Source organism: Cervus canadensis, chromosome 32, assembly GCF_019320065.1.
Source record: "Cervus canadensis isolate Bull #8, Minnesota chromosome 32, ASM1932006v1, whole genome shotgun sequence".
Taxonomy (NCBI): Eukaryota; Metazoa; Chordata; class Mammalia; order Artiodactyla; family Cervidae; genus Cervus; species Cervus canadensis.
In genome coordinates, this window is record NC_057417.1 from 34,032,557 (window position 1) to 34,043,706 (window position 11,150).

General features: G+C 60.1%; 1 protein-coding gene across 2 annotated transcripts in view; it reads left to right on the forward strand.

Annotated features, from left to right (window-relative positions):
- Positions 1–6,401, forward strand: part of GNA12 (G protein subunit alpha 12) — a 73,314-nt gene extending 66,913 nt beyond the window's left edge. For both annotated transcript variants that reach the window (XM_043454820.1, XM_043454821.1), the window contains exon 4: positions 204–6,401. In XM_043454820.1, the coding sequence (XP_043310755.1) occupies positions 204–773 (570 nt within the window). In that variant the 3' untranslated portion in view covers positions 774–6,401. The remainder of the gene's footprint in view (positions 1–203) is intronic.
- The last annotated feature ends 4,749 nt before the right edge of the window (positions 6,402–11,150 follow it).

Below are 11,150 nucleotides of genomic sequence, written 5' to 3' on the forward strand. Positions count from 1 at the left end.
GTGAGCCCCCGCTTCATTCTGAAATGAGCCACTTGGTTCCTTCACTCTGTTTCATGGCGAATTTACATTCTTGTAAGTGAAAGTTGGTTCTGGTATCTGGTTCAACTTCTTGCAGAAGTCCCCGTAACTTTCCTTCCACTGCGTCTGTTCATCCCCGTCTTCTCACGCCCTTCTCCCCAACGCCTCCTGACCTTATCTTACAGAACTACTTCCCGAGCAAGCAGGACATCCTGCTGGCAAGGAAGGCCACCAAGGGCATCGTGGAGCACGACTTCGTCATCAAGAAGATCCCCTTCAAGATGGTGGACGTGGGCGGCCAGCGGTCCCAGCGCCAGAAGTGGTTCCAGTGCTTCGACGGGATCACGTCCATCCTGTTCATGGTCTCGTCCAGCGAGTACGACCAGGTCCTCATGGAGGACAGGCGCACCAACCGCCTGCTGGAGTCCATGAACATCTTTGAGACCATCGTCAACAACAAGCTCTTCTTCAACGTCTCCATCATCCTGTTCCTCAACAAGATGGACCTGCTGGTGGAGAAGGTGAAGACCGTCAGCATCAAGAAGCACTTCCCCGACTTCAAGGGCGACCCGCACAGGCTGGAGGACGTCCAGCGCTTCCTGGTCCAGTGTTTCGACCGGAAGAGACGGAACCGCAGCAAGCCTCTCTTCCACCACTTCACCACCGCCATCGACACCGAGAACATCCGCTTTGTGTTCCACGCCGTGAAGGACACCATCCTGCAGGAAAACCTGAAGGACATCATGCTGCAGTGACGGGGCCACCCTTGCTCCTGCCGGCCGCGGGCCAGGCCTGCCCACCTGTGTGTGGTCCCTACCCCGAGCCCTGGACGCCCGGCTCGGGGTGCGAGGCCCGCCAGGCCTGCGCTCGGCCGCGGGACGGGACACGTGGACGTAGCTACTGAATCCCGGGGACTCGTGAAACTACTGAAAGTCCAGCGGTCACTTTGACGTTAACGTGTGACGCCTGATAACACAGCTTTCTCTTTTTCAGAAACTGTTCCTTTTCTGACACAGTTTAGTCGGGGACTGTGTGTGTGTGCACGCACACTCTGTCTTTAGTGACTGAGACGCAAACGCTGACGTCTCTGAGGGTGGCTCTTCTCTCCAGCTCGTGAGTCCTCGGCGGGGGCGCTGCCTGGCGGGGTCCTGGGGGTTTGGAGGTGGGGAAGTGCGGGCTGAGTTCAGGGGGACCCCACCACTACCTCCCCGAGGGAGCGCATGGCCTTTTCAGTCTCTGGTGCCAACTTCCCGAGAGGCCCCGGCTGTCAGGTTAGAGGGTGGGAGTGAGCGCCCACGGGGGGACCTGCCTTAACGCCCCCACACCTGTGCCTTCCGCCCATCCGATCGGCCACGGCCCGTGGTGGGAGGTGTGGGCTGGGCGCTGCCTTGATTCCCCCTCCCCTCTGCACGGGGAGGCGGGTGGTGCTTGCTTGCCCTGTGCCCACCCCGCCCCTCAGCAGAGCCCTCACACCAGCTGGCCTCGCGGACTGCCCTCCCCCTCCCAGTCGTCTCCCACATGTGTGGTCAGCTCGGGGAGCCTGTGGTCGGCTCAGGGAGCCTGCCGTCTCTGGAGGAGGCCAAGCACCCCCTCCTCTCAGGGCCCGCTGAGAGCGGACGGCGGGGCCCGCAGCACCTGCCTTAACACTCCAGGCTCTCCTGCCTCCCTAGACGCCAGGCGCCCATCACGGCCCCTCGCTCCCACTAACACGCACACCTAGCAGAAAGCACTGTTGGGCGCGGCCTCCTCCGGGGGGCGCTGCGGAGGCTGTGAGTGGTGACGGGCGCCGGCGAACCCAACCGTCGGTGAGCGTGTCCGGCTGCCCTGTCCAGGTGTCTCTCACTGGGTTTAAAAACACATCACATTCCAAGCCAGTCCCCGCCGTGTGTGGCTCTGCTCACCGGTGTCCAGCGCGTTGAGGACCCGTCCGGCGTTTGAAAGGGGAAAAGCCTTCCTCTGCCAGGGGCCCAGCACGCGCCTGTGGTTCAGGGCCCATCCCCAGGCCCCGTGTTCCCGGCCCATGTCTCCGCAGGGGTCCTCCTCACCTTCACCAGCAGACAAACACTGATCTCACTCGCGGCAGATGCTGGCCCAGGAGGAAGGGGAGGGCAAACCCACTTCTGAGTCATCCGTGTTATACCAGTGTCTAATGAGGAGACAGCATGAAGTCCTGTTTCTCTCTGGGCCCTCAAGACTTCCTGTCCATGTTTGCTGGGGTTTGGGCTCTTTGGCTGGAGAAAAGTTGCTGTTTTTGTCCTGCTTCCTGTGGCTCTTCGAAAACCGAGAGGACGTGCCCAGGATCGGGGCCAGTGACCAAGGTTTAAAGGAGACAGAACCCTCTGGATGGACTGCATCCGGGCATCCTGAGACCCCGCTGTCCTCGGGCCTCACGCCCCTCGCCCACAGGCTCCCGTCGCACACGCGTGTCCGGATCCATGCTCTTCCCGCCAACCTGGAAACCCCTCGCGCTGGCAGAGGCGGCGGCCCCCGAGGTCGGTGTGGCTGGTGCAGGGTCTGTGAACGGCTTGCTGGCGAGTTGGAGTCCACCCGGTCAGCGAGCGCGGTTTGTCCTTCAGACCATCTGTCGTGGCTGCCGGCTCACTCTCAGACCCGAGAGCGAGTTCGTATTGAGGAGCCGTGACTGTACTGAGTGGCCTGGCAGCCAGGGCCCGGCCCAGACCCGACCCACTTCCTCCCCTGCAGCCAGGAGCCATCCTTGTGCTGAGCCGAGCAGGCGTGACGGCACTCTGCCCTCCATTCCAGGATCCGTGCTCGTCAGAGACACGGACGGCTCCGCAGGCTCAGCTAAAACCATCTGCAGTCTTTCCACACATAGGTTATAGTCACTTCTCTCCCAAACCTTAGGCCTTTGTATTGTTTTAATCTCACTGTTATCCGTGATTTGCTGTCTTTTATTTTGAGATGTTGGAGCAGCAGGGGATAGTCTGCCTCATCTATTATTGCAAAAATGTAACAATAAACTTCCTCGAACTAAGACTTTCTTCTCGTAGTCACACTGTTCACACGTAAGGACACATGTGCATTTTTTTACTATTTTTTTTTTAACTTCAGTTTGTAGAGAAATTGTCTCAAAGATACTGCATTATAGCTTTGTAATTTATAGAGATCTCTAGACTCCTTATTCTTGTAATTTTTTTTACTTCTTTGATAAAAATGAGTCAGGTTATTTCAATTCTTAAGATCAGGAAATCATCTTGAAACAAGATCCTTAGTTCTGACCGACTAACTCGGGCATCCTGGGAACAGACGCTTGCTGACTTGACACCATGGGCAAAAGCAATGTCGGGACAAGAGTGGTCGGAATGAACTGCTCATGGCTTGCACCACGCACGGCATTTTAGCATCAGCAGGAGGGGCTGGTTTGACGATCTGACCACCTTCAATCTCTGGATATTTATTAAAATAAATCCTTAGTTTTTGTTAATGGAAAATATCACTCGGCATTCAAAGCCAACATGAAATTTTTCAGTCCCCAAGTTCAGAGCCCGTGGATAACGAGCCCGGACGGTCCTTGAAGGTTCGTTACCTGTTGACCACAGTTCTTGTTTCCACGCTTGGGACACGAGGCGACCAGGAGAGCTGTCACCAACGTGGTTCTGTGTGGACGCCTGTGGAGCCCGACGTCAGGACGGGGGGCGCGGCAGGAACACACACATGCGTGTGTGCGAGGGAGGCCCTGAGCCCACCTGCCGGCGGAGACCTGGGATGGATGTGGACGTGCCAGGAGACGGGAGGCCGGAGGAGCCCAGGGAAGGTGCAGCTCCTTCTCTGGACCCTGTGGGGTCAGCGTGCTGCCAGGAAACAGGAATCCAGCGACACAGAGTGAGCACAACTCGCGGCACCCGGATTCTTTTCCAGAAAAGGAACGTGCGTAGTGTCCGTGGCCGTCGCCCGGCGAGGCGCTGTGTGCATCCATGCATGGGGCCTCAGCGGCCCGCGGTGGGCAAGGCAGCCCCCTGCCCGCCCCTGCAGAGAAGCGTGCGCTCCTCACCACGTGCCTGGGGGCCTGGCGCTTTGGGTCCCGGTTTCCCCGTGTGTAGAGGTGGGACCGCAGGGTGACGCAGGCGCTCTGGGTCCGCAGCCCTGGATTCCTGGGTGGTCTCTCTGCAGCTGGGGTCGCGAGCCAGGGAGCAGAGCCGTGGAGGCCCCCCAGGCCCACGCTCACTGTGCCCGTCAGCCGCCTCGGGAGGACGGTGCCGCAGGTGCTGCATGTGGTCCAGGAGTCTGGCGGGGCTGACAGCTCTCCCCGTCTCTTTGGCACCAGCTTCTCCCTGAGGTCCGTCAGATGCGCTCTGCAGCCTCGCTCCTGAGTGATGCCTGGAAGTTCGGGGAGCTCCATGCGAAGGAAAAGATAGGGCCCTGCTGCGAGGTTGATGCTGGGCCTGCCGTGGGCTGCGTGTTCGCGGGGGGCTCCACGTGGCCCTGGTGTCCACGCTGTGCTGGTGTCTCCCAGATGAAAACCTGCTTCGAGGGACACAGGTTGCATACTGCCTGAAGCACCCGCGGTGCCTGCCTCGGCCTGCCGACCCTGACGGTGGTCCTGAGCCTGGACACCCCACGGCCCTGCTCCACGTGGGGGCTCCCCGTGTGAAGGCTCCCGGCCCCGAGATAGCAGGAGGAGCATGGTGTCACCAGAACTCGGGAGTCCTCGGGTATCCCAGCAGGAAGGACCTTCCAAGGAGTCCGTGTCTGAGTGTAGCAGGGGCGGGAAAGTGGGGCGACCCAGACCACAAGATCCCTGCCCCGAAACAGCCCTCGCGGGGCGGCAGGGCCCTCCCCGGCTGACTGGGGCATGGGACTCTTCCTATAGGGACCCAAAGGCTGCGGCTCGTGGCTCGCCTCATGGAAGCGCATGCCTGGCTCCACCTGGAACTGGCGGCCCTGCCTCTGAGCGGGTTAGGGAGGTGCGGGTTTTCTTGTGGGGGGCTGGGGAGGGTAACACCCGAGTGACACGCTGGGGCAGCTTCTGGGCTACTGAGCCGGTCTGCATCTCCTCTGGGCCGGCAGCGAGCGGCTGGGCTGAGCCGCACGGGTTCCTGCCGTCCTGGTCTATCCATCGGTTCCAGGCTTGTCACTCGGGTGCCCTTTTATCAGCCGTGGATGCCCCTTCTCTTGTGCTTTCAAAAGCCAATCCCTGCAGTGAGCACAGCCCAGCTATTCAGTCTAGGAGGCATCCTTCAGGACCACGGGGGTGTGGGCTGCGTGTGCCCCCGGGAGCCGACAGGAGTCCACGTTGGGGCGGCTGACAGTGCAACCCCGGGTCGGGGTAGACAGGCCCTCCCCTCCCTGCCCTGGTGCTCCCGGGGCCGTGCAGGCGCTCCTCCCTCCAGCTGGCTCCAGAATCCCGCTGCTCGGGCGGAGACTGGGCGCGCGGTGCCTGTTCTGCAGTGTGCAGCCTCAGCCCTGACCGGGGACAGGTGGGGGCCCCACCCACTCTGTTCAGTGCCTGGCCCCCAGGGAAGCCTCCCGCCGCCTTGGGGTGATCCAGAAGGTCTCCCCACCCCCGGCTGTCAAGGTGCCCTGGAAGAGTTTGGCACCCACAGTGGGCAGAGGGCTGTCACCCAGGTGGAGAGAATTCGGATCACAGGCTTGACCCAACAGCCAGGTTGACCAAGCCCATGCTCCACGCTTCCCCGCCCACCCCAGCCGCCTGCTGAGCCTGGGCATCTTTTCCAGGTTCACCTGCAGGCAGGTGGCTGGAGCCTGCGGCGAGTCTGGAAGCCGGAGCCGAGGGCGTGAGGGCAGCCTGTGATGCCGGGCCACCCCCCGTCTCCTTAACTGTCAGACTCTTCCACCGGCCTCGGTATCGAGAAATTTAAAATAGATCTCTGTTGAGTCTCTGAAATATTATGGCATTACCTTTCGACCTGTTAACACAAATCAGAAAACATTCCAAATGTCTTTTTCTTCGGTCCATTCGAGCCAGCTGAAAACGGGCCGGTGTGGTGGTCTCTGCTGACACGAGAGCAGCCAGGAGGTTCCTGTCGTGCGCCCGCCCCCCCGCCCCCCACCACGCCCCCCGCCCCGTCCTCGGCTCAGCCTCCACAGTGGACCCCACAGAGGCCAGGCCAGGACAGTGCCCGGCTCAGCGTCCCCGGGGACGGAGCCCCGAGCTCTTCCAGGGTCTTCACACTCGGAAAGGAAATTTCACGGGGTCAGGGCTCTCCCTGGGCTGGCGCTGAGCTCCACGCCGCCCCCGCCGCCCGGCCCCAGCGGTGGGGACAGGCCTCTGCTCACGCTGTGTCCCGGCTTGAGAAACACGCGGCGCAGTGTAAAAAGTGTACTGTACAGCCACGGTGGGTAGTTGAACATGTTTTGTATATATGACTTTTATAAAACGATTAAAATTCGCCTTAAATGACCTTCTCCTGGTATGTCTCGTCTCTGCCGCGGTGAGCGAGGCCCCAGGTCCTTGGTCTTGAGTGCAGAGTCTCGCCTGCGGGCCTCCTGGGTGCAGCCCCGCCCCGGCTCTGCGGGGGCCCCGGCGGGAGAGGGTTGCGGGGTCTGGGCCTCAGGCTGTGCTCCCCCGTCCCATCCCCAACGTGCCCCCCGCCGTTCAATGCCCCTCCCGGGCGGGGACCCCACACCCTACACTGTGCACACAGCCAGGTCAGAACTGCAGTCACGGCAGAGAAAACGTCTAGGTCGTGTTAGTACAAATAGAAATAATGACCCCCCCCCAAAAAAAACCTTTTCATTATATCACATCAGAAGCATTAGCCGTGACCCTGGGAGGCGTGGACATGGGGAACAAGCATCTATGAGGTAACCCAGGTGGTGGATGAGGTTTCTTTTAACTTTGGGCAGAGCGACGGAACAGAAGGTATCTCGTGGGTGTGTGTTGGGTGGACGTGTCGTGCATGAATAAATAAAGACTTGCGGTCTGTCCTCATCAACGACAGTCCAGGTCTCCAGAGAGGAAACCCTTCTGAGGAGAGTAGGACGTCCCATTTCTAGAAAGCGCTGGCAACTTTTCTAATCAGTAGATCCCCACGGGCGCTGAGCATCATTCCCAGTGGGAGGGAACTTCTTATCACATTCAAGTGACAGATTCTTTTCAGTTAGACTTCTGGAATTGCATCCTCTCCCCTGGAGATTCAGATTGTATAGTGTTAATTTGGAGAATGAAAATGTGATGTGTAAGCATTAAAAACGTGAATGACACAGAACTTACTCTGCACATCAAAGCCATCTGTAATCTCCCTGTGAAGATGCCTGAAAGAAAGTGAAAGTGGCTCAGTCTTGTCCAACTCCACGACCCCATGGACTATACAGTCCATGGAATTCTCCAGGCCAGAATACTGGAGTGGGTAGCCATTCCCTTCTACAGGGGATCTTCCCAACTCAGGAAACGAACCGGGGTCTCCTGCATTGCAGGCAGATTCTTCACCAACTGAGCTATCAGGGAAGCCCCAGTGAAGAGGTCTACTTGTAGCTGTATTTCCACTTGGCCTCTCTACACAAGGCTGATCAAGTTGTTTGACCAAGTTGTGACTAAAGCTCACGGGGACCCTCCACTGAAGGGGACTCCCCAAACGAACGTTCAAGGTAACGGCCCTGGTCCTTCCCACGGGGCACGGATGGACGACGGCTCCGCACCTTTTCCGGCTGGTGGGGCCCCTCTCTGCCCGGGCTGCTGCTGGCCCAGGTGGACGCATCTCCCCACTTCCTGCCTGTGTCAGGAGTGCTGACCTCGGAGGAGCTCCTTCCCACACCCGTGGCCCCATGGGGCTCCCCCTCTCCTTCGAGGAACCCCTTTGCCACCAGCTGCGAACCCCCTTTAACCACGAGGGCAGGAGGGCTGTCCCAGCCGCAGAGCCTCCCCAGGGGTGTCCGCGTCCCCGCTGACCGCCAAGATAGACCGCAGGATGGGGGCAGACACAGCCCCGCTCTCCCCGCCCGCCCCCTACCGCCGGCTTCGGAAAGGCCACCCAGTGTAGACGGTCGGTGACCCCCATTTGAAATCCACTCTTACTGTGGACAGGTGTTGGGAGACACAGGGTAAAGAAACCTCCTTTTGTGGCTCAAAGGCCACAGGAGGGAAAGAGACGGGGAGGGGGCTCCGGCCGCTCTGGGGCCTCCCGCTGGGGGACCCCTGCCCCGTCCACGCGGCGGGTGAGTGGGGGCCTGACTGGTTCCCCAAAGGCCACAGGCCAGTGAGAGGCCCTCAGACGTACCCCTGGTGACTGCAGAGAGTCACAAAGAACAGCGCGTAGTGTCGCTGGACTATCAGGGGCCCCTGGGGAAGCCACGGGGGCCTGAGGGGCCTTCCAGCTATGCTGCGGCGGTGGCTGTGCGGGGTGGGGGCAGGACGGGGCAGCTGTGCGGGGCAGGGCGGACGCTCTCAGGCGGCCCAGGCCTGGCACAGAGAGAGCGCTGATGGATGCGCGGGCTCGCGGCATCTGCAGAGGCCTCATGTGGGGCCTGGCTTCGTTTCTGGCCAGTCTGTTGAGAGCTGGGCTTGTCCGGGAGGCCGTGCAAGGTGGACCGACCCTGAGGGTCCTCTCTGGCGGCCCAGGGGGTGGGGGGCCACTGCGTCCCCTTGCCTCTTTGCCCAGCATGTCCTTGGTCGCCCTGGGTCGTCACTGAGGTGCGGGGACTGGACCGAACACGCCGTGGCCCCAGGACACTTCTTGGAAATTGCTTTTTAAAATAAACCCCTGACATAAGCTTGTTTTCATTTGCCTTTTGACCCAAGAAGCCGAGTTCAAAAATAAACCTCGGTTATTCTGGGTTCTCCCCGACAACGGAGGTGCCGGAGAAGGCAAGGCGCTGGGGGGCTCCCCCCGGGGCCCCTCCCCACGGCATGGTGTTCACAGCCTATTGTTCTGGGGCCCTAAACCCACGGTTTCCTGGGGCTCCTGGGGTCCTCTATGCAGTCACCCCATAGCTGTCAGGACGGGGCAGGCCCCGCTGGAGACCCTGGGAGCGGGCGGGGGTCCCCGGCGCCTGCTGCCCTCTGCAGCCAGGCCACGGCGGCCGGAGCCGGCCTGGATGAGGCCTCTGTCCACCGCCCTGGCACACGGGCTCCAGCTCAGGTCAGGAGCGGCCCAGAGGAGCCCTGGTCCTCCCGGCCTTCACCAGGGTAAAAATACTCCTGCAGGGCCTCACCCTCTCTGTACAAACAAGTCAGCGAGGCCCTGGGACTCTGGGCTTTGTTTAAGTTGGCATCTTTGCCCAAGAGAGCCAGCCACCCACCCAGGCCGCTACCCGCCCTGAAGGGCTGCGGCTGTCAGACGGCTTCCGGGTCGTCTTAGAACTCGGGGCGGCGGAGCAAGGGCTGCCACCGCATGGGTAGGAGTCCAGGCGCAGCTCCCCTGCCCTTTGCTTCCTTCCCAACTCTTCCTGCGCAGACTTTCCTGGGAATGCCCTGGGACACGGAGGGTCAGGTCAGAGCAGACCTGGTCAGAATTTCAGCCCCAGCTTTGCGGCCTCAGGCAGTGACCACACACACCTCTCCGCTCCCTAAACCTTCAGATGCAATCTGAGTATCTGCCTCGCAGGACGAAGGAATCCCCTGGTGCCCACAAGGGCCGGCTCAAAGAGGGGGTTATCTGCAGGGACGAGTTGCCTGGCTTTCCCCAAAGGGATGTGGGTCTACCCGGCCCTGCCCAGCAGGCCTACAGAGCAATTCGTGGCCCCGCTGGTGGTGTGTGTGTCTGTGCGTTGGAGATCAGCTCCTTGTGGCCCTGCCAGTAGAGTGTGTGTGTATGTGTGTGTGTGTACGTGTGTGTGTGCACATGTGTGTATGTGTGTGTGTGCATGTGTGTGTGTATATGTGTGTGTGTGTGCGCGCGCGCGCGCACCCCGGGAATGCTACAGCCGCTCCTTTGAACTTGGTGGGATCTAAATTTGGAATCTTTGCTTTAATATTAGCTGCTTGGCTAAGCTATTGTGTGTTTATTTTCTTAAGCCCTTTCAGAGATTGCCTCCCTCCCAGAAAGGTCTGAATCAGACGTCCTGCGGGACGGTATTAACATGCTTTGGAATCACGGGGACCACGGAGGGGCTCGTGGTAGGGGGAGGAGGGAGGTCAAGACGACTCTTGGGTCCCTCACCTGATGACGAGCCTGAGCTTCCAAAAGGACGAGGGGCCTGCCACCCCTCTCGTCCCCCTCCACCAGGACAGGGTGCCTGCATGAGCTGAGGCTACTGCTGAAGGCAAGTGTGGACGCCCCACCCTGTGTCCCACAGGAGCGGTGACACGCACGTAACGTCACGACCCCGACGTATCTTCAGCTCCATCGAGCCCCTCCACCTGGGCTCATGGGGGGGGACGCTCGGAGAGGGTCCGTGGGAAAGCTCAGACCCTCTCCTCTGACTCACAGGGCCTTTGACAGATAAGGAGATGACACTGACTTCATGCATCAGCAGAAATAAAAGCCAGGGCCCTCGTTTCTCGGAAACCATTATCTGTGGCTGTTTCAACTCAGCCCGTTAAGGTGCCCAGCCGTCCAGCATCTCAAGCCTGGACTTGGCGACCCAAGACTCTGATTCAAGAGATGGGGCTGGTTATGCCCCTCCCCCACCAAAGCCACTCCCTGGGGGCCGTCCCCAGCTGCTCCCCACTCCCCACAGGGGCAGGACCTGCGCTGATACTGGAGCAGAGGAAGGAAGCTGTAATCTCTGCTCCTACAAGTTTTTTATTTTCAAAACGTCCCTCCCAGCTGCTATTTTCAAAGTGTACTCTGTCTGCAGCTGGCGCAGGCCGAGAAGGAAGTGGCTTGTCCCTCCCCGTCTCAGGATGCTTTACGGGGCCACTGATCACAGCTGGGAGCCAGAGGCCACGGGTGCTGACAGACGGTGCTGAGAACTTGGTAATGACCCCCCTGAGCCCCCGCCCCAGTCTTAGCCAGGCTCTTCTCTCTTCATCAGTCGCGTGTGTTCTTACGTCACTCCAGTCGTTATTTTTGTGTGTGTGAAGCTTCGTCAGGACTCTGCTGCGGCACACGGGACATTTGTTGCGTCATGGGGGAGTTTTCATCACAGCACTCAGACTCTAGTTGTGGGTTCTAGAGCACTCGAGCTTAGTTGCCCTGTGGCAGGTGGGATCTTAGTTCCCCGACCAGGGAGCAAACCCGCGTCCCCTGCATTGCAAAGAGTGAAAGTGA